Source organism: Chenopodium album, chromosome 3 (assembly GCF_948465745.1).
Source record: "Chenopodium album chromosome 3, dcCheAlbu1.1, whole genome shotgun sequence".
Classification (NCBI taxonomy): Eukaryota; Viridiplantae; Streptophyta; class Magnoliopsida; order Caryophyllales; family Amaranthaceae; genus Chenopodium; species Chenopodium album.
The window spans coordinates 32,781,603-32,804,573 of NC_137836.1; the positions used below are offsets into that span (position 1 = coordinate 32,781,603).

General features: G+C 37.4%; 1 protein-coding gene across 3 annotated transcripts; it reads left to right on the forward strand.

Annotated features, from left to right (window-relative positions):
• The first annotated feature begins 452 nt into the window (after positions 1-452).
• LOC145623929 (protein REVEILLE 8-like) lies at positions 453-8,131 on the forward strand. 3 transcript variants are annotated; one of them, XM_081676850.1, is made up of 8 exons: positions 453-876; positions 976-1,033; positions 3,991-4,114; positions 4,206-4,358; positions 4,796-4,918; positions 6,264-6,373; positions 7,060-7,119; positions 7,859-8,131. In XM_081676850.1, exons 1-8 carry the CDS (start codon positions 713-715, stop codon positions 7,874-7,876), a joined length of 810 nt encoding a protein of 269 aa, XP_081532976.1. In that variant the 5' UTR covers positions 453-712; the 3' UTR covers positions 7,877-8,131. The 3 variants fall into 3 exon arrangements, with proteins under 3 accessions (XP_081532976.1, XP_081532974.1, XP_081532975.1); XM_081676848.1 differs by lacking the exon at positions 7,859-8,131 and adding an exon at positions 7,534-7,853 and having other exon boundaries at positions 455-876; XM_081676849.1 differs by lacking the exon at positions 7,859-8,131 and adding an exon at positions 7,534-7,853 and having other exon boundaries at positions 459-876; positions 4,799-4,918.
• Positions 8,132-22,971: the final 14,840 nt, after the last annotated feature.

Sequence of the window (22,971 nt, forward strand, 5' to 3'; positions counted from 1 at the left end):
ATTGATTTGAACTGAAACCTAATGGAATATGATTTTACCTGATCCAAAGTCTATTAAATTCATTTTGACCAAAATAAACTCAATTAAATCCGACTCCGATCTCACCTGAACTCGATATGACTCAACCCGATTTTGACTTGACCCGAATTCGATTTGTACCTGACCATATCTTGACCCACCGTTGACTCGAATATAATTAAACTTTCCCCGACTTGATTTGGTTCGGTAGGATAAAATGTCTCGTCATTAGCCAATCCAAACACCACAACTCATTATGGGTCAACCGGTCAACCCAAACTCCATCTAGGTACCCGATTTGATACTCTATTTTATCTTTAAAAAGTCGACACGTGTCTACATGTAACCCAACGTGTTTGACAAGACAAAGAATGAAGAGAAACACACAAGTGTTAGTTGAATGGATGACAATCTCTTATTTTTGTGAGGAGAGAGAAAGATACTGCCCCACTTCTTTCCACCCACACATTAATTTAGCGGGTCCTTTTTCTTCATTTTTCAGTGGGGGTCAGCATAACTGCACAAGTGCACAACACAAACCCAGATCACCTGCTCGGCTGCTCATCTCTTATTATTATTTTACAACAACTACTACAGCTAACTAGCTAACAGTTTTTACGGGACTCCTTCGTGTTCGTATTAAAATCATCAAAAAAAAAAAAAAAAAAAAGAGTTAGAATTGAACTGAGCTGAGATGAACGTGGGTGGACAGCCGAATACGGCAAATGGAGCGTTGTCCTCAGCGGGTGAAGGGCCGTCGTCGTCAGGAAAAAAGGTGAGGAAGCCATACACAATTACTAAGTCTCGTGAGAGTTGGACTGAAGAAGAACACGACAAGTTCCTTGAAGCTCTTCAATTGTATGTAAACTTCTTCTTCTTTTTTTTTTTTTTTCAAAGTCGATATCATGGTTATATTTTATGATATTTTTAATTTGTTACAAATTTGGAATGTTTTAGGTTTGATCGTGATTGGAAAAAAATCGAAGATTTTGTCGGTTCAAAAACTGTGATTCAGGTTATTCTTTTTAAATTTATAGAGTTGTGGCTTTAATTTTGGTTAAAAGTGCGATGCTAAAGTAATATCATTAATCTATTGCATAATTTTAGTGATAATGTATTGACTCCAATGCTCAAAGTTGAAACGAGCATATTTTTTTTAGGTACGTTAAATTATGTTTGATTCAATTAGCTAGTCAATTTTTTTGCATTACTGGTTTTATCATCGAATTAGTCCTAATTCCTATAGTAACAAGGGGGATTGATTAAGTTTATGCATCATGTGTACAGAATACTTCAGTATAATGCTTCAAATCTGAAATATAAGGGGTGTAGGAAGATAATCCAAAGTATTAACAAAGTTTTGTAGGGTGGTATATTACCCGCAGGGTTATCTCAAACAACCTAGGGGCCTTGTGCTATTTTTAAATCAAGCACCGATATGGGGGCTTGAACAATGGAATAACAGTTAAATTTTAAATGACTTAAGTTTTCTGGCTTCTACCAACTTAGCAATCATAACATAACATTTTAGACATTAATTTTACGGGTTTTCACCTTATGCCCTTGAGTTTTTTTGTTTATTCACCATATACCCTTAAACTTCTATAAATTCATTATATATTCCCGAGTTTTTATAAAAATACACCATATACATTTGTTGATTAATGATTTTTAATTTTGTCAATCATTAGAGCTAATTAAGAACCAAAACCATCCTAAATATATTCTCCTACCTCGAAACTACCCACATTCTTTTTTCCATCCCCAAATCTACAAATATTGTTATGGAGATTTGGAGTGGTTTTGGGGCTGGAAAAACAAGAGCGATTTTGGGATGAGGTTAGCGAGAGATTTAAGGTTTTTCGAGGTATAATTAACCAAATTCCACTCATCTTATTTTCATAAGAGGTATGTAGTGAATTTTTGTAAAAAGTTAGCGGTATAGGATGGATTTGAAAATTTTCATAGGCATATAGTGAATAAACAAAAAAAACTCAAGGGTATGTAGTGAAAAACCTTTAATTTTATTTATATCATTATCAAGCCTTTTTCAATTGGAGGCACTCTCCCTGTGGTATGGGTCGCTTTGCACATGCCCATACTTGGCCCTGATTACCTAAGAATTTGTCCTTATAGGCAAAAGATCGAGCTTAGTTAAACATGCTTTTACTATTTATCCTCAACAAAGTGGCCAAAAGGATGATGTAGAAATGTCTCAAGTAAATCCTTTTTTAACTTCAAAACCAAAATGCTTCATACATCCATTTGTTTATATGCCCCATTACATCCTATAAACATCATACTCCGTCGGTCTCTTTTTGGTTTTCCCGTATAGTAAAGTTCATATCTTTAAGGAAGTAAAATTGTGTCTATGAGGTTGCAACTGGAGCTGGTGAGGAGAGAGAGAGTAATTGGGGTTACACGTGGAAAAATTACCATTTAGGTTAATGGAGATATATCAAAGGGACACCCCAAAGAGGAATATGGAGCAAATAAAAAGGGATAAAGTTTTACATAAGACCTCAAGAATGAATAATTACGAGTTAACATTAGGCCTTTGTTACATTGGTATTAGTCAATTCTTATTTAGCTCATTGGAAGCCTCTTGGGTATGGCTTAAGCTTTTACCTTTTAATGGGTTCTGTACAAGGAGATGATCCAACTTCATACCTCTGTTTTTATTTGCTTTAAGCCTGTTGGGGACGAGTCGCAATGACATATTTCTTCTCACGTACCAGACTTGATGCCATCAGCTTGTTATGCTTATTGAGTGGGAATGTAGCATGCTTCATTTTTCTAGTTTCCGTTTGAACCCTTTGCATACTTTAAACATTGCTTTAAAGTTCCTGCTTTAGGAGTGAAAACACCCAGGGTTAATAAACAAAGGGGGCTTACAGGAGTGGCAATTTCTACCTTTGATTAGAATCTATGACCTTCCTCCAAGTGGAGAAGTGTTTTATTTTTTTTTCCTCTTATTGATGATACAATCTTATGTTGATCCTGACTTGAAAGTTTCTTCTAGACTTCCAGGTCTTACTCAGTATTTCACTTTGGTTCTGAACTTTTGTGCTAGAAGAATGAGGGAGTTAAATTTAGGCCTTGGTGGCACAGGTAGCAATAGTAGTTTTCATGACAATGATATTGGAGCCTTTCCTTCCGCAAAATGGCAAGTCTATAAACTCTAGATGTTAAATCTGCTACACTTTTGGACAGCTATTTAGAAGATGGATTTAATTTAACAAACTGCCTTGAAGTTTGAATCAATAAGAGCAAACCAATAGTGCTTGGGTGTTTTTTTTTTTTTTTTTTTTTTTTTTTTGGTGTGTGTGTGTGTAGTTTTTCTTGCTTTTTGACTTGTATTTTCTACTAATGAAGCTCTTATACCTCTTGAGATACTAATTAATGATAAATGTGATTTGTAGGAAATCTGTTAGCAAATTCTTTGAAATGACATTTAAAGGTTCTGCATGACATACTGTATTTTTGACAGTTAAAGATAATTTTTTTGCTGTCGTGTTACTCATAGTTGAAAATTCTTTTTGAAAATTTTGATGCTTTTCTTTTGTAGAGTTTGTTGGTACTGCTGAGTTAGCGATTGAAGAAATTCTATGTAATTGCAGTTAGATTGATTTTCCTGTTTTAATCGAAACGCTTGATGACAAAATATTATTACAGACTTACAGTAGAACACTTTGTAACAATTGTCAATATTTTTACGACTCTGATGACTTACCTTGATGGAGAGACTTTAAAAGTCTTCTTTTAGAGTAAACTAGTTTGCACTTGCATCCTCACCCACCAGAAGCTATTCAATGAATAACTCGTGCTAATCGTTTTGAACATTGATTAAATTCTTGAATGTCCAACATCAAGTTCACTTCTGAATTCAGACGCTTTATTGGTGTAGATGTTTGCAACATTAAAAATACACTTATTCATAGAACAATCATCTTACAATTTTATCTTCTGCAGATTCGCAGCCATGCTCAGAAATATTTTTTGAAAGTTCAAAAGAATGGTACAGCAGCTCATGTGCCACCTCCACGCCCTAAACGGAAGGCAGCTCATCCTTACCCCCAAAAGGCACCAAAAAATGGTTTGCTCAAGTGACAGAAAATTATAAATATGAGATATGATTGGTATTAACTTTTGGGTACTGATTTAGCAGTTTTTTGGACAATTAACAGTGTCTGTGCTTCCACAAGCAGCAATTGCTTATTCTGCTTCCTTCAATGCTATTGCACCTGGGTATCCTGCATGGAGTGATGGCTCCATTCTAACAAACCCTGCAACAAGTGGAATTACGCCATCTGATGATTATAATCTTAATATTGCAGAAGGTATATATTATATAACTCTTGTGTCGTTCAAATGGCAAAATACATCCCACTCTTGTAGGATAGATGTGGGATAATTTATCTACAATTTATGTACAGGATTGGGATCCTATGAGAAGTTTCTTGAAATGAGAAGGATGAGAAGATTTGATGTGCAACTTTTTTTTTTTTTTTTTTAACGTAACTTCGTATATTTTTTTTTCAACTGAATATATGATTTTCAAGCTGATTTTATTTTTCAATTCTTTGTAAAAATAAAAAGTAAGACATTATTTTCATTTTATATGCACATCACATTTCAGTCAAAAAAATTTAGTTGCATATCTAATTAAAAAATTATGTACTATATAAAATGATTCTCATATTAATAATCTTTATTTATTCTTTAAAAGATTATATTCAATATTCTCTGCTTCTGATGTATTTTATCATTGATTTAGCAGATGTTGGAAGAAAAGGGTTTCCTAGAATTAGTGGAAGCTCTGCAAGTGGAATTGGAAGCTCAAACAGATTTGTAGCAACTTCTGAGTTACCAATGCAAGGAAAAAGCCCCATACTTCATGGTAAGTTACTGTAAATACTGCATATTATTTCCATGATCTTGGTCAATTCTTATATAAATAGTCTCAATATACTGATCAAGCAAAAACCTATTTAAATCGTAATGTACAATGCTCAGATTTTGTTCAGAAAACAATAGGTTTAGAGCTTCAATTTTTGTAACTCACATTTAGGATTACATCTGCATTATTCTATCTCAATAGTCATCTTTTATCTTATCAAAAAAGATGACAAACCCCACCTTGCTACCTACATTGAGTACATTCTCTCTTTACGATCAATTCCTTAATATATTTGTTGGCCGGAGTACCCCACCTTGATGGGCTGCACGCACAATCACTCCACATAAGTATGATATTGTCCGCTATGGGTCTAGCCTACACGAATTTGTTTTCGGGTGCCTTCCCAAAAGGCCTCATACTAATTGGATCGTGCTCTCACTTATGAAGAAGTCTATTCTACCTTATGCTTTCCATGTGGGACTTGGATTGCCTACCCCAACAATATTAGATGTATGTTGCTATTCAACCTATCTTCTTTTGGAAATTTTTTTTCCAGAAATGATTGTTTTTTCTCCCTGCATGCTTAGAAAAAACCATTTTTCGTGGCTTGATTTCTTGTTACCCTCCGCATGTTTGTTATAAAATTCCTGACCAAAATTTTTATTAGTGTTCTTAGTTTCTTACAATCCCTTCCCCCCATCGCCAATTTGCTTTAGCTGGAAGTCCTGGAACATCAATTCATAATCGGTACTTAGGCAAAAATGATAATTGAACATTGGTCAAGTTGGCTTGGCTTATTATTACACTGCAATTCTCTCTATATCTTGTATGGGTTGCTCAAGCTCTTATATTTGTTCGAAATTCCATTAACTAAAGTAGCTATCATTGCCTCTCACAATTTTTACACTAAAAAATAAATTTTCATAACTCTCTTCTCTCTAAGATATATTTTATTTGTCATAAGCTTTGAGTAAGATATTGAATCATAGAAGCTGTGACCTTTCTTGCTATTATGGCAATTATGTCTTTTGCATTAATTTGTTCTTAGTAATGTTTGCATTTCTTGAGTCCTTTACTCAAATTTGGGTTTTTTTCTTTATTCATTTTTCTAGAATGTTCTTTGGTTCTCTCATAGTGCAAAAGAAAGAGAATTAGCTTCAATAGAAGTTCTACTGTAGATATGAAGTGACTTTGTTAAAATTCCATTGCTTACGGCTTGCCATAATTTTTTTTTTTCTAGACTAGATTTAGTTACGCATTTTTTTATATTAGATGCTGTTTGGTTAATATTACTTTATTAAGACTTTTCATGTTTAATCAGGACTCGTGTTGAATGTCATTGCAGGTTTACCAGATTTCGCAGAGGTTTATAGTTTCATAGGAAGTGTCTTTGACCCAGAAACCAAGGGTCATGTGGGAAAGCTCAAAGAAATGGATCCAATCAATTTTGAAACAGTAAGATTTACCCAATTACTATTACTGTTTATGCTCTTTGAAACTTAAAAGTTCCAATAGTATGACAGACTCAGATGTAGAAAGCTAAATTCTTAACAGAAATTTTACCTACTCTATTGGAAATCTTAATGTTCTAGGTGAGCCACAACAAAAGTTCATGTTAATCGATGACCTTTAAATAACAAGATTAATGCAAAATACATAATCTGACTTCTGGTTCTCTGTATCAACTGAGTGTTAAAAAATCTCCGTAGTTCATACCTCTTTTCTGCAGTCTCTTAGAATTACATGTAAAATTAGGATTGCACATTGGGAAATGAATTGTTCAATATAGGTATAAGTCAAGATTTTACAATGAGTAGTAAAGAGAATATGGCCTAAGTTAAGGAAATGTTGGATTGGATAAATCCTTTTTAGTGTTCATAATTTTAGGGAATAGCGTGAGGGAATTGTATCAAGTTCCACCAAATTAGTACTCCTAATAATAATTTTGGGGAAAGGAATCCAAACTTAAATAATTTTCACATCCCCCAGTGTTGAATCTTATTGTCACACAATGGATTTCATTTCATGTGTCATTTGTACTTTGTAATGTACTTTCATGTCTGATTTTTTGGAACAACTCATCTGACCATGTAAATCTGCAATTTTTTTCCCTTCTTACATTATGTCAAACATGTCTACAGGTATTGTTACTGATGCGGAACCTAACTTTGAACCTGTCTAGCCCTGATTTTGAGCCAATAGTAAGTACTCCGTACTAAACTTCTTTGACCACATGCGAAGAGGTTCCATTTTGACATCTGCAGAACTTGATTTTGTTGTAAACCATTGTGATGCCTTATTTATTTTTTATTTTTCTGGCATGAAATTTATTAGGATGTTGTTTTCACTTTAATCTTGAATCCTTGAATTGCAATAACCAGTCAGTTTGGTGAGTGGTAATATATGGCCATAGAGGTATTAAATTTATAGTCTCTTGTGAATTTTTGTCGCTGATTCTTCTGTTGAACTGAATTTTATGATTCTTTTTCTTTCGGGGAAATGAATTTGATCATTCTTAGTTGGGAATGGGGATTGATAGATTTTCAAAATCTATGCTTCTGGTTGAGCTCAAAACTCTGAAGTATGATATTAACTCGATGAATTCCTGGTTGCAGAGGAATGTCCTGTCCTCCTATGATGTCACCACCAAAACTGTATCACTTGATGCTGGTGACGTTGCCAAAAACCAGCCTACTGATGTATCTTGTTAAGCTCAAAAGTATTTCTGATGTATCTTAGAACGTGATACCATGATATGCTTCATTTTTCTGTTCATATTGTATTTTAGATTTTTGCTTCATGTTTCGCTATTCTCGTTTATGGGCTTGCTTTGTTGAAATCTACACTACTCAGAGTCTTTGACCTACCTCAAGTACTTGTGTTGGCATAGGGGCTTGTAAATTGATAAGAGTCTAAACTCCTTTATTGTGTCCGACATAGGTAGTTGAGTTTGAGTAACATAAGGGAAAGTAGATTGCTTTCAATCTCTACATATCTTGAGCATGAAAATGGAAGCTGCTTGGAATACAGTTGTACAATAAATGAAGCCCAAAGATCTCAATTTCTCGAAAGAAGTCGAATTCCATTCAGCTGGCTCCGAATCAATAAGGTTGTTTTCATTTACAGCTCAGTGGTAGTTCATCCCATTTGGAAGATTATAACCTATGTATATTCTAAAAGTCTGATAGAGTATAGTTAATTTTTTCATTAATATTATTCTTATTATATAGTCTGATCATTAAGTTTTCTTTTGTGGATTCGAGGGACCTTGGAGGATGGGGAGTACACTGTATTTGGATGTATTGATTAGAATCTAGGCTGAATCACATATGCAATTTTGAAAATCCTAATATAATTATTTAAGTGAATTAGTTACAAACTTACAAAATGTGCTATCTAAATGACATATTAATAGTTTAATGTTGTTGCCTAGTTCTTAATATTAATCTGTTTCTTTTGTTTTGGAACGGAAATATTCATCTTAAAATTAATCTGTTTCTGGCTATATATATAAGAGTAATGTTTAGCTAAATCTAGAAATCATATTAATTTTAATTTTTATTTGATTTCAAGATTTAGCTAAACATTACTCTTGTTTATACACTGATTTATAAACAAAAAAATATCAAATGAAACGTTATTAAATTTGTATTAATCTCTGTTTTAATATGAGAAGTTGCACACGTTCAAATTGAGAAAAACAAGACTAGTAAAAGGTATTCTTTTTTTTTTTTTTTTTTTTTTTTTGACAAAGAGAACTATTAATTAAAAAATAAGATTACAACCTATACTAAATACAAGGAAGTAAAATACAACACATACACTAAACTCTAGCTCATACAAACCTAACTGAAACAAAGCAATAACAACCGGTAAAATGTGGCTTTTGTGCTTAATGGAGGCTTGATTGTTGGACGAAATCCACAAACGGTAGCGGTAAAACCTGTCAAAACCAAATATATATGTGGTATGCATTGACCTTAACCCATAACACGAGCTGGCTGCACTGATGAAGGAGATAGTGTAGAGGCTGGGGTAGAATACTTCAAAAGGAACCACTAGACACCCAAAGAGCTTGACAAAACATTGGAAAAGCAAAAAGAACGAGAAAACATGGCCTGATTGAGAGATACTTATGAGCAAGACATGATGCTCATAATATGAGCAATCCCAATAACCAATAGTCAAGTGGGATTCTTGGCTCATTACCATAACTTGAGTCACAATTCCTTGTGACTCGGTACCCATTTGAAAGGGTACAGTTGGTCTATCCTACTCGAATGGGATAAGACACAACATCATTAGAGTGCTATGAACCCCCAAACATTGTGTAAGGGGAGCCTCTTTCAGATAGAAAATTTTAAAAGCAATGATTTCGAAAAGCATTGCTAGCAGACAGAGGGAATTACCTTTCCTTATTAATTCCCTTACGACCCTCCTACACTCAATCAAAGACCATAAAGCACAGTCCTTCGTTCTTCCACAAACCACTACTAGAACACTGCCCATAAACACCCTGCATTCTAAACACTGCAAATCTACAAAGTGAAATAGGCTAAAACATTTTCCCAAAAGTCTAATCCTATAGGGAATAAAACATCCCAACCTCAAAACCACAAACAGAAACAACTCCTGTGAATTAAACCAAAGGACAAGCACCTGCCAAGTCCTAAAAGCAATACTACAAACCACCTCCCTTAGCCCCTGAACCCACCAAGGAGTAGAACAAGAAGCAAAAATATGCAGCCCGAGGCAATACAAAACCCATGGACAACCAACAACAACTTCAAACAAAGGAACTCCAACTAATAGAAGCCTAATTACCAGACTTATTAAGGAAAATAAACTAGACAAACACAACATAGAACTAAGAGAACACTCTAACAAGGAAAAATAGAAAACTAAGCAAGAGAACTAAAGCTAAACAAACGAGAACAAGGAAAGGAATACTGATGGGAGCAACAAAGCGAACAACAAAACCACCGCACAAGCGGAAATACATCCTGTTTTGGGTGTTTTTGTCACTCGGGAGAGTTACGTCACGAAGTCTGATCCAGCTGAGTTGTACCTGCAAAACAACGGAGACTCCGGGTGGTAGGAGCTCCGCCTCCGACGATCAAGTTAGTAACTTGAAAGGGAATAAAGAGTACGGAAATTTAGGTGGGGATCTGCTTGGATTCCAAGCTCAGGTGTTTCTCTCATGTGAGAGAATGTAGGTGTAATAAATGATTGAATGTGTCCCCAAAATGGGGAAATATCTCCCTATTTATAGGGTCATTAGAGAACGTGCCCCTATCTAGGTCACTTGACCTAAATTTCAGTGGGCTGCGCCGTTTTACGGCGCTTCTTGGAATTTGGGCCCTTGAAGGCCGCCATTTCAGAGATGTATCTAAGGGCGCCACGTGTCAAGAGGATATTAAGCCACGTGGGCCATCCTCTTATTGGTCCACTTGTCTAGGGTATTTTTACCCTAAACACACCCAAAACCTTCAATTACCGTCAAGGCCAACGCAAGAAAGCCGCCTCACCTAATACAGACTTAGCTTCAATTAGGCAAGAAAACCCTAAACTTAACTTCACCTTTACCGTCGGGAAACAATTAATGGAATTCCTTTCGACGGCGGCGTTAAGAATAGCCTTGGCTCCTTGTTTCGTTGGAGAAGAAGCTAAACCACTTGACGAGATCGAAAATGAGATGAACCACTGATGAACTTGAATACCCACCTAGCTCTGGAAACTCCTTTGTTCCTTTTATCAAAAAAACACCTAGAAAAAATAAAAAAAGCAAACAAGGAAGATCAGGACTCGCCGACGATGGCTAGAAGAGGGGTGCCGATCGCCGGCGAGAAGGGATAGAGAACAAATGAAGCGGTGGTAGGATAAGTTTGGGGTTTCTAGAGAGAGAAGCGGTGCTCTTCGATCGAAGTTAGTAAAAGGTATTCGATATATAGTTTTTTTGCATGTATAAGAAGCGTAGAGGAGCAGTCCTAATCATCTAATAACAAATTAACAATCATTTGTAGGAAATCATCAAACCCGTATTTATACATGTTTGTTGGACATGAAAGTTGTACCCCCATTCCCTGGCAAATCATTAATGTTAGTGATTTGGGTAAAAATACCCATGTTACATGGTCCAATCAGAATGAGACACGCGTTACCCCAAGATAGGTCTAATAAGTACCACTTACCAGATGACATGTGGCACTCCCAATTAGCAAGCGAAAAGGACGGTTTTCAGGGCCTAATTCCCGAGAAAGGCGTAAAACGGCGTAGCCCACCAACCTAGGAAAACTATAGGCGCATAGGGACTATTGGTTTGCAAGTATATAGGATGGCAAATCTGATAATAAGTGAAACTTTATCACTGATGAGTGGGGCCTGAAAGTGCCAATTGGGATTCAAAGCCAACGGGAGTATGAGAAAAAATAACGGGGGGTGAATTTTGAAGCGGGAAACCAAATTTACCCCACTCCCCAAAAGAGTTACTTTTTGCAGAAGAGAAAGACTCAGCAGCTTCACAAAGCTTCAATGGTGTGTTCCGCCATGAACACCTAATCTCAAATGATTCTTATAGCTAGCTAAACCAAAATTGAAGTTATTTTCTGAATCCGGACTACATTTTGACAATGCGAAATCATTTAGTTGATATACTGGGATTTGACTTAGCGGAAGCATTGCGGGAAGAAGAAGGCCATGGTTGCGCAAGGAGGGAGTTGCGTTTTGATAGTGAGAATGTAAGTGTTCGAAACCCTATGTATATCGATGCATTGCATGAGGTTTTTTTTTTTTAACTTAGCAATTTAATGCATGAATTAGTACAATTAACACAGTTCAATTGAATTAGCTAAAAAGTTAGGGTTTTTTTGGGGTAATTCGAATTACATAGTTGTTGATATTGAATGTCATATTGTTTAAATGTAAGTAATTTTTGGAGCAATTGATGTTGGTATTGCAAGTCACTTTTGGAGCAATTGATGCTGGTATTGTTACATTGTTGATTGTAACTCGATTAATTGATTTGGGCGTGGTTAATATGTGTGTTGGGATGGTTGATTTGTGTGTTGTGTACGTTGAAATTCGAAGTTGCTTGAAATTAATATTAACATTTGTAGTTAAATTTTGAAACTAAAAATTGGAAAATGGTTGTTCTGTTCTGAAGCTTTGTGTATGCTTGAAATTGAAATTGATGTGTATAATTTAGAGGTTGTTCTTAGTTACTTGTGGTGGTGTTGTGTATATGATTGTTTTATGTGTGTCATTGTTTTAGGGTGGTGTTGGCGGTGATGATGATAATGATGCTGTATGTGGTAATGAGAAGGGATTTCAGAGTGAGCATGGTTATAGAGAAGGGGATGAGGAGGAAATTGAAGAGGGATCAGAAGATGATGGAGATGAATGGGGGTCTGATAGTAAGGGAGAGTAAGGGTGGTCAGATTCCGAGGAAGTAGAAGAGGAGGAAGGAGGTGAAGATGGAGGTGCAGGGGAAGGAAGTTCTACTTTCATAACCCCGAAGAAGAACCCCGTACTGGTTAGCACAGTATTTGGTGTGGAAGAGGAAGTACCAGCCCCGAGTGTGGGTATGGTATTTGGTAGTTGGGATGAGGTTGATAGTTATTTTGTGGAATTATGCTAGGCAAAAGGGGTTTGGTATAGTGAGGGCTGCTGCTGGGTTTGGCAAGGTGAAGAGTGATTTGGGGGATGGAACGTTTTGTAAGCAGAAGAGGAATGCTAAGTGGACGTGTGACTGCTACGGAATACCCTCCAGGAAGCGTAAAGTGGATGTACTTAAGGAAGGGTTGTTGCATGATGAGGAAACAGTTGTGAAACGGAAGACGAAAAAGTGTGGGTGTGAGGTCGAGTTGTATGCTAGTGTTGATGAGGGAGGGAATTGGGTTGTTCGTAGGGTACACTTAAAACACAAAGGTCACATTGTCACACCAGGGAAGTCAAAGGATGTAACAATGTTCAGGAAGCATGAGTTGGTGTCTAAAAATGGGCACTTGGTGAACTGAGTGTGTAATGCAAAGAAGTCTAGGGTAAAGGTATTGCAGATGTATAGTTGTTTGGCGAGGGAGAAGAACAGGGTGGATGAGATGTCATTTACCCAGAAAGAATTGGAGAATGCAGTTGCTGAGAAACAAAGACTTGAGCTAACCGAGGGTGATGCGAATGGAATGATAGAGTACTTAAACAAAATGAGTGCAGACAATCAAATTTTTTTACATCTTTGTAGGTTTGGTAAAGATGGTGCATTACAAGATGTTGTTTGGGTAGATGCGAGGTGTAGAGCTGCGTATGAAGAGTTTGGAGATGTTGTCTGTTTTGACAGTACATACTTAACGAACAAATTTCACCTTCCTTATGCTTTGTTTGTCGGTGTGAATCACCACGGGTAGAGTATACTTTTTGGCTGTGCATTGATTTCTCGGGAGACGGCAAAGACCTACGAGTGGGTGCTGAGGACATGGCTACATTGCATGGGAGGGAAAGCTCCTACCTCGATCCTGACGGATCAAGATCCGGCTATTAGGAAAGATGTGCATATAACCATGAGTGACACTTGTCATAGGTGGTGCATTTGGCACATCCTTCAAAAGTTTTGGAAGTACGTGGGTAAGCATGAGCAATATGATGCTGTAAAGGATGAGTTTGAGAATATCATATACGGTAGTTTAGATGGAGAAGAATTTGTAGCTCGTTGGATAGATGCAGTGGAGTATTATGAACTACAAGAAAACAGTTGGGTTGAAGGTAAGGTTAATCAGCTTTATGTGATTTGTTTGTTTTTACTACTTTGGTATATGGTTGTTGGTTGCTAAAGCTGATCTACCCTTAAGCTTGCTTGGTTACTGCACTTGCATTTTGGGTGATTGTGCGTGCAGCATGGTTGAAGCAATTTTAGTGTTGTGGTGTTGCATGCATTTGTTTTATTATGTACCACTGTATGTGCTGGTTGCAATTTAATAAATCAGGTGGCATTTATTTTGTACCACTAAGGTGGCAGATGCTATTTTCCCTTATTAGCATTACTGATTTCCTCTTTGGATATGATGCATGCATGCAGGTCTATTTGAGGAAGGGAGATGTGGATTCCAGCATATTTGAAACATTTGTTCTGGGCGGGGATGAAAACAACACAGCGTTTGGAAAGCTTCAATCATTTTTTCAAAGGTTATGTTGACAAGAACACAACCTTGTCTAAGTTTGTGCTTCGCTACTGTGATGCTATGACCATAAGGGCTGAGGCCGAAAGAGTTGCTGACTCCAATACGACCCGCTACGTGAGGCATTTAAAGATGGTCTTCCCTACAGAGGAGGTGTTCCAGAAGTGCTATACAGACGCAAAATTCAAAGAAGTTCAGCGGGAGTGCACCAAGTTGTTGTATTTGCGTTGTCTAGATCAAATTGAAATTGGAGATAGTGTGATTGAGCTTATCATGATCCACTTAAAACTGAAGAGGTGAGGCAGTATCACAAACTTATGGGGACTTGTGAACCAATTTGCTCGAAGGCGTCTGCAAGTATTGAGGCCGTTCAGGCTGTGTCAAAAATGCTGCAACTCATGGACCTGAGAGTGGATGAAGTGTTGGCAATGGTAGCCAAAAAACAGGAAGAGGCAGCTAAGGCCAATGCAGATGATGTTCCTGCAGAAGGTGGTCAAGGTATTGCTGGGACTCCTTCTTCTGTGGCGTATAACAAGCTACCTCATCCCACAACCACGCCAGTGACAGTTGGTTCCGATCTGCCAAACACCTCAACTCCAGTAAGTGGTTTCCAAGGCAGTTATGAAGCATCTGCCTCGGGGAGGATTAAAGATCCACCATTACCGAAGAAGAAATCCCACCGTATTACAAATTCGCGGTACCCATCATGCACAGAAAAAAAGGCAAACAAAAAGCTGCTAGGGCCAAAAATGCTGCCAAGAAGCAAGCTACCCAAACCCAAACCAGTGTAACGGTGTCAACGAATGAATACATGTGGTCGGTTGGAGGTATACAAATGAGGGATTTGGATTGTTCTGTTTGTTACTTTACTACTGTTAGGGGTAGAAACTCTGGTGGGGGGGGGGTGTTTGCTAGTCTACTTGGTTTTACTCCTGGTACAGGAAGGTCCAATATGAATTAGAGTCATGTAAGTTGTATTCATTACCCCAGTGGTACATATTGAACACACATTAATGTACCATTTGTTGAGATAAAGCAGGAGTGCTTGCTAGTGACAATAACGTTGCACTAAAATTACGTCGTATTTGACATTTGCAGACACAATTCTTTTGTTACATTATTTTTGTTGTTGCTATTTTTACTGTTTTCTTTTAACTTTCATGGTGATTAGATGAAGTTAGTTACCTAACGTGGATTTAATAGGAGCTCATCTGTAAGTTCAAAGTCAGCATGGAACAACGTACTTAGTTCCAAGTTAATGGCAGAACAGGACATTTAAAATGGTACATTTATAGAGAGTTTATTGTGCCACTAGAATTAAAAGAGTACATAACATTAATAAAACTACATGGAAAGCATCAGAAAGCAAATGCAAGAACAAGCAGGAATCAGTCATCGTCCAACCCAAAATCATGGTATCCTTCCCACGGATCCACGTATGGGTCATTGTAATCAGGCGCATGTCCGTCCCAAAACTCCCCGGAATTCGGATTGACCTTGTTATCGTACCTTTGCTTCGCCGCGTTTAACATATTGACATACCATTGTGGGTAGTCATCATAGTCAAAGGGCTCCCTAGTGATAAGATCCAAGTGTTGCATCTCATCGTAGCTATTTTCAGCCAACATCTTGCTCCTAAAATACATGCATTGCTCCTCGCTCGAATGGATCATTTCATAAGGATTCTCGTGAGAGAAATTCATCCACTCTATAGTGACATGAACCACGCCTTTGTCATAGTCGGACGTGAAATCATGGCCAAGTAGTAGAAGACAATACTTCTCACCTTCCTTATAGTGGTTGTTGAGCATGTCCTCCACATTTGCAGCCCAATCATAGTAACTCATAAAGAGTTCCCAAAACCGAAGCTAATGCCTGCAGTACCACGAAGATCGCACACAATCTATCATTGTTTCATAGAAATCTTTGAGGTTAACACTAATCACAATCTTGTGAGCATCCACAAGGTAGTGCATGAAACAATACGCCTCTTTGCGAAAGTCTCCGAGACCTCCTATTTTAAACGGCGTGAGGAATGGGTACTCGGGGTGGAAATCAATCCCAGTAATGGGATTTTGAAGCTCACCGCGAGCTATCATCGCCGATTGGTGCGACCACATCATCTCTTTACCTCTTTTAGGGAGGTAAATGTCTCGAATGACGCCGTTTGCATCGTGATGGCCATTGTTTTTCATGTACTCTAGACGCTTCATAAGTCCCCTTGGGGTCTTATAAGTAGCCACTTTCTTTTCATCACTCAATCCCTTTGCAGCAAACACTCTCTTGCTCCTATTTCTCCCCATTTGTGTTTTTTTTTCCTGAAAATATTGTATACACTGAATTAGCTAGGCATGTATGAACTAGGTCCTCTGCCAGCGTTTCTTATAGTGCTAAAGCCTCAATAAATTACCCTCCAACTACTTTGTGAAATAAAACAATTTATATAATTCCCAGTGGAAGACTAAATGTTCCACTAGTATAGATAAATAATAAGCTGGTACATATAACTATATTTTCTCATACAATAGTATACCACTGCATTCCACTCACCGACCTCACAATAAGTAGTTATTTTTTATGCAAGAGTGTAATTCTGAAGTAGTTAGTTGGATAATAACTGCAAAAAATAACTCCCCTACTGCCGTAATTAAAGTCTCAAAGTCAATAGGGGTAAAAGATTTGATACAAAATTTTACAGTAGTACATTAATATCTCGTTGTTCTCCATATTGTGTAAAGTAGTAAATAAGCTTTCATATATTATACCAATAGCTGGGTACTTGTGTTTGTTATGACAAGACATCTCTGTCCCCTAGTGCTGATAGCTGAACCCCTTACGAGCTGGGATGGGTAAAAAATAAATGCATACAATTCAATGACTCATGGTGATTTGGCTACGAAAAATCCAGGTTACAGTGGTACAAAATTATGCTATATTGTACCACTTCTATATCAATGGTGTAAAACATATATATTTTGTACCACTAAGAACGCAAATGGTAGAAATTGCAGGCCCTTTGGGTAGTGACTTAGTGTGCTTAAAATTGTGAAGTTCACAAAAAAGCTTGGTTATTGCATGGTTTGGAGGTTTATTTAGTAGATATTATGGCGTTACGAGTCATTGGTGGTTTGGTTGAGGATGGAGTTACGTCTACCTTAAACCGAAACACATACAAATCGGATTCACGATCTTATCCTTGTATTGAGTTACTTTGTAACACAACATACACTTCCATCAACCCTTGTTTAGGTAGTTATTCAGTTAGTACTCACTCTATGCTTATCGCTTATCGGAATCCAATTTTTAGTGCTTCAATGTTCTACCCTATTCCTAAAAACATGTTTAGGGACTATAAGGTCTCTTAATAATACCCTAAACATGTTATATTCACCCTAATCTCAATGACCCTAACCATAACCACTTAAGCAGTGTTACATTTACCGGTTAATATTGTACCATTTTGGAAGATATGGTACACCGATATTTTATTAGGGTACCATTAAGAGGGCAACACATCTAGGGTACCACTTGATGACTTATTGTACTACTGCTATATTATGGTGTAAAACATATGATTTTTGTACCACTAGGTAACAAAATGGTAGAAATTGCAGGCCCTTTGGGTAGTGACTTAGTATGCTAAAAATTGTGAAATTCACAAAAAAGTTTGATTATTGCATGGTTTGGAGGTTTATTTAGTAGATATTATGGCGTTACAAGTCATTGGTGGTTTGGTTGAGGATGGAGTTCCGTCTACCTTAAACCGAAACACATATGAATCGGATTCACTATCTTATCCTTGTATTGAGTTACTTTGTAACACAACATACACTTCCATCAACCCTTGTTTAGGTAGTTATTCAGTTAGTACTCACTCTATGCTTATCGCTTATCGGAATCCAATTTTTAGTGCTTTAGTGTTCTACCCTATTCCTAAAAACATGTTTAGGGACTATTCTCTTAATAATACCCTAAACATGTTATATTCACCCTAATCTTAATGACCCTAACCATAGGCACTTAAGCAGTGGTACATTTATTGGTCAATATTGTACCATTTTGGATGATATGGTGTTTATGGTATAAAAGTTCTGACTTAATGTAACATATTATGGAAATGTCCACTTAATGGTACATATGAAAGGGATAAATGTCCCACTATATGTGCCGTAGTGATTGGTAACAGTCAAAATTGAGCTCGATAAATTTAGGGTCCCGGTAAAAATCAGGCGCGAAAGAACAACAACTTTCCCGCTCTTTGTGGTATTGATCATTTTCCCCTATATTTATACTTCTTCCTTCTACCATGGTAAATCCCTGTCACACTTGACCCTTAATTTCTAGCTCCGACCATTCCCTTTTCATAACACCATCTCACTTGAGAAGCTTGCAAAGTGTTACTCCACAAACTATGTCAACAATATCATCAGCCTCTTCGGGGAGTCGTGTAATTCGTCGACCCTGTGCATCTGCTGACATCTCATGGATCGCTGCAAAAATCTGCAACTGCTCCGGGGAAGATGCTACCCTCGTCGAATTCCGCATTTCAATGTCCGAAATGAATCCAAAAAGGCCGTATTATAAATGTCGGCACTGTGGTTACTGGGAATGGGCTGTTGATTCCGACCTTGTCAAGGACGGACCACTGAACAACATCGGGGGCGTAGTTAGTAGGGTAGAGGTGTTGGAGCACCAAAACATAAACATCGTTAAGATCGGTCTTACAATTTTAATAATTGCAGTGTTATTGTATTTCATATCGTAATTCAAGTAATTTGGGTAGTATGCTAATGCAAATGGAAATGGTGTACCAAGTTATGTAAGAATCAAGTACTCTATCTACTGTTATTGTTTACAAATTAATGTACCAAGTTATTGTACTCTGTTTTAAGTTCATCTAAACAACCAGTTAAGCAACGAATAACATTGTTCTGTTTTCAATGATAATTATTGTTCTGTTAAGCAATGAATTTGTTATTTGTATTTTACTTTATCAAATAAATCATATATAAGTGCAAGTGGTATATTAGATGTTGACAAATGTACCATTGCTTATGATTAGGAACCTCAGTTGTCCTTTTAATTATCCCCATAAACTATAACACCATTTCCATCTATAAAATTCATTTAAATGAGAAATGGTACATTATTCACGAATGTATTTGCCATCTTGGAATTGGGGACATTAAATGGTAGGCTCCTAATTGTGACATAGATTGGCGCGAAACATTTGGAGTTGAAGGGTTGCGTTTAATCGTCACCCCATGATCTTATAACTTCCTCCTCCCACTATTTATTCAACTTCCATTCCTCTCCATTCCATTAACCTGTCTCCGAAAATCTATTTCTCCGAGAATCCCTTTCTCTCACTCTATCCTATAGTTCTCGAAAATCAACCTTTCCATAATATTAACCTCTTTATTTTTTCCAAAAATGGTGAAACAAAACAAAGGAAAGCAGCCAATGGAACAATCACAAATAGATCAACCCAAATATTCAGAGCTTGAGTTCCTTAAAATGAAGGAGGAGATGTTAACAAAGCAATTAAACCACCATGAATTCATATGCAACAGCTTGAAGGTTCAGTTGAATGATGTTTTAGCAGCCATTGCTAACATTAACAAAGAAAGGGCACAAACCAATGTTGCACAGAGCACTAGCGTGAACAAAAGTCCACTAAGGTTGGGGGCTAGGAGGAGACCCACCAAGGGAGCGAAGTCGGCGGCTATGAAGAGGGTGTCTAGTGCAGGAGGGGAAGCAGCTGGTACTGGACGAGGAACCACAGATGCTGGTGGACCAAATGGGCAAGATGGGGGAGCAGTCCAACCGCCGGTGCAGGTCGTGGCACCAGAAAGGCCCAGGCGGAGGCAAAGGCAGGTAAGGAAAAGGAGTCCCGAAAGCCCCAAGGATGTTGCTCCATATGCGCCGTACCATGTCCGTGATAGGTGGTCTCCAGAGGTTTCCCACACGAACTCCGGTGCATACGGACACTCGACTTCAACCATTGAAAAACTCAACTGATGGGTTAACTAATCTACGCCAATTATTTATGTTTTTTTATTTTTATTTTATTTTTATTTTTTATTTTTTATATCTGATTTCAATGGTTTACTCTTTTTATGTAATTGGCTTAGTTAGATGTTGTCTGGTTTGATATGTTTGAAGATGAACACTTTGTTTAATCATGCTGCTTATGAACACTTAGTTTAGTTTTGGCTTCTATTTTTAAAACTCAATCACAGTTTGGAAGGTGTAATGTAATTATATCACATGTGATTAACTGTGATGGAGGTAATTATTATGAACACTTTGTTTAGTTTTGGCTTCTGTTTTTTGCTCTTAGTTTTATCTATTTTCAATTACGTTATTTGTACCATATGGAACAAAAACCATGCCTATGCCTTTTTCAAAGTACCACTTAAATTATTAGTGGTGCAAATTACATATTTATTTGAACCTTTGAAAAAATTTGGTACAAGGGTAAATAAATGGTACATTGACCTTTACAAAATGTACCACTAAACTAATGCGCACCCTTTACCCACACGTAGGTTAATTTATTTAAGTAGGTAATATTTGGTGGTACAATAAAACCTATTTAGTTGGTCAATGGTACATATATATACCATGTTCTTCTAGTTACTGCTTCTTTTGACAAGACAACTTTGTGGCCTAGTCTTGCACCTAGTAACGCTACTGTAGTAGGTTTACCACATGGTAAATGGCACATTTTGAAAATTACATTTTTCCCTCCCACAGAACTGAACTAGTCGAATATTACCTCCAAAGGGCTCCAACCAATTCGCTAAAGTAATTAATTCTCTTCTTTACTCTCCATCTTCTTCCAACCTTTCTTCACAACAATGGAAAACTTTCATCCACTTCCTGTTTCATTTGTTCATGTCGTACCCCACCCACATTTTCCCATAATGTACTTCCAGAAATCGGAGAGGGAATACAACGAAGTGAACTTAAATCTCGTGAATTATTTCAAGACAAATGACCACTTAGTAAGTGGTTCTTTCCACCCTATCCAAAATTTGAGGGCACGACTTCTACAAGGAATGAGCTCCCCAACTCAATTCATGCTTCTCGGAGATGGCAACCCTGTTCTCGGCCATTTACCCCTAGCAGAGGATTTAGTGGGCTGCTACAATGAAGGAGCAGTTGTATTGATATCTTGGCTGCTCCAAGCCTTCTATTCCTCTTCTTAGATGCGCACGATACCCTCTGCATTGGCTGAAGCAATTGATTTGGAGCCCGTTCTGAACATATTCGAGGTATCCATATATGCCTTCCCTATGATGTGGCGTAATATATTTGTTGGGTCATACACGGATACGCTCCATGTATTGAAGGTCGTCGACGGACATACCCACATGAGGCTCAATATATCGAGTTGCACGATTAAGCCCAAGGTCCACCAAATTCTTCCTATCAGAAAGAGATAACACCATGTCAGTTACACAGAAGAGTATCTGGCCTCAAGCCGTAGCCACGAGACTACCATACAGATTGGATCGTTCGCATTGTGTTGGAATGCCAGAGGATGCACAAGGCCTTCGTTTGTTTGTAACTTTACAACCCTGCATCAGCATTATAACCCAATTTTACTAATCATATTGGAAGCTCGTGTAGGCAACCACTACGCAAAGAACGAGTTGTTGGGTGATATCCCAGGTGACTATGAAGTCGAGGCAGATGGTCCAGACAATAACCCAGGGGGAGTTTTGGTGTTCTGGAGGCCAGTGGCACTTACTGCTAACTTCTCGTACACATCAACAAGGCCAGAGGGAATAGTTTTGGATGTCGTTTTTCGGGTTTGTCCTGTATTTGCTTCACATAGTTCGTACAACTTATTACTTCAAACTAATTATGTTGTTTTTAAGTGTTTTTAATAAAAATATTTTTTAATTTGAAGCCGCCACCACCAACATGGACTTACATCCCACCCCATCAGCAACCACAACTGAACAATGACCCATGCAGCTCAGATGAGGAGCCTGACATAAACAACCACTGGTTCGCATCAGGCTTGGCTTTTGATGGGTCGCACCACGAACAGTTTGGGAAGGACCTTTGATGTGGAGGTGATCCTGGTTGAAGGTGGCGCTGTCTTTGGGTACTAGTTCTTCTTCTATTTACTTAACACATATGTTAAGTTGAGTTCTACTTTAAGCAATGTTTTCTCATGTATTTCTTTTGTTGAGACTAAGATCAAATGTGTGGAACAATCATCTTATGTAGTAGTAATTTAACTTATTTAACACTCATTTCACTTTCTAGACATTTGTGAGTAACAGAACACAAACGAAATCAAGAAGTTAAAGATGACTAAAGGTAAAATATCATGAACTACCTAATAAGTGGTACATTCATGTATGTACACGTCAAAATATTGTACCACTGTCTAAAATAGATACAAATATGTCCCACTAACTACCAAGTAACTACAATAAATTGGCATAATACCATCAATGGTACAAACAAGAACCCCAAAATGTACCACTGGCAAAGTCTATTTATAAACAGATTCAAAGGCTAAATATAACCAAGGCTATATAGAATTATGAGTTAGTAAGTTGAACACATAATTGTAGACACCCATTTGTGTCTTCCCAAAACCAAACCCGGTGATGAGTACCTTTCACGTCGAATCATAATCAAATGAAGCGAAAGTGTGGAAAGTCTAGTGTTGCGGATAGTTTTAATTTATTTCCTATTCTCTCTGTTTTTGAAAACTTATTTTAAAAAAACAGCCAATCCAGTTTGGTTGGTCCATGATATGGGTCCAATAGTAGTGTAGTTGGATGGGGCTTGACAAGAGCTTTCCAACGATATATTATAAGCCCAATTCCGATGAATATTGAGGAAGTTATGGCCAAT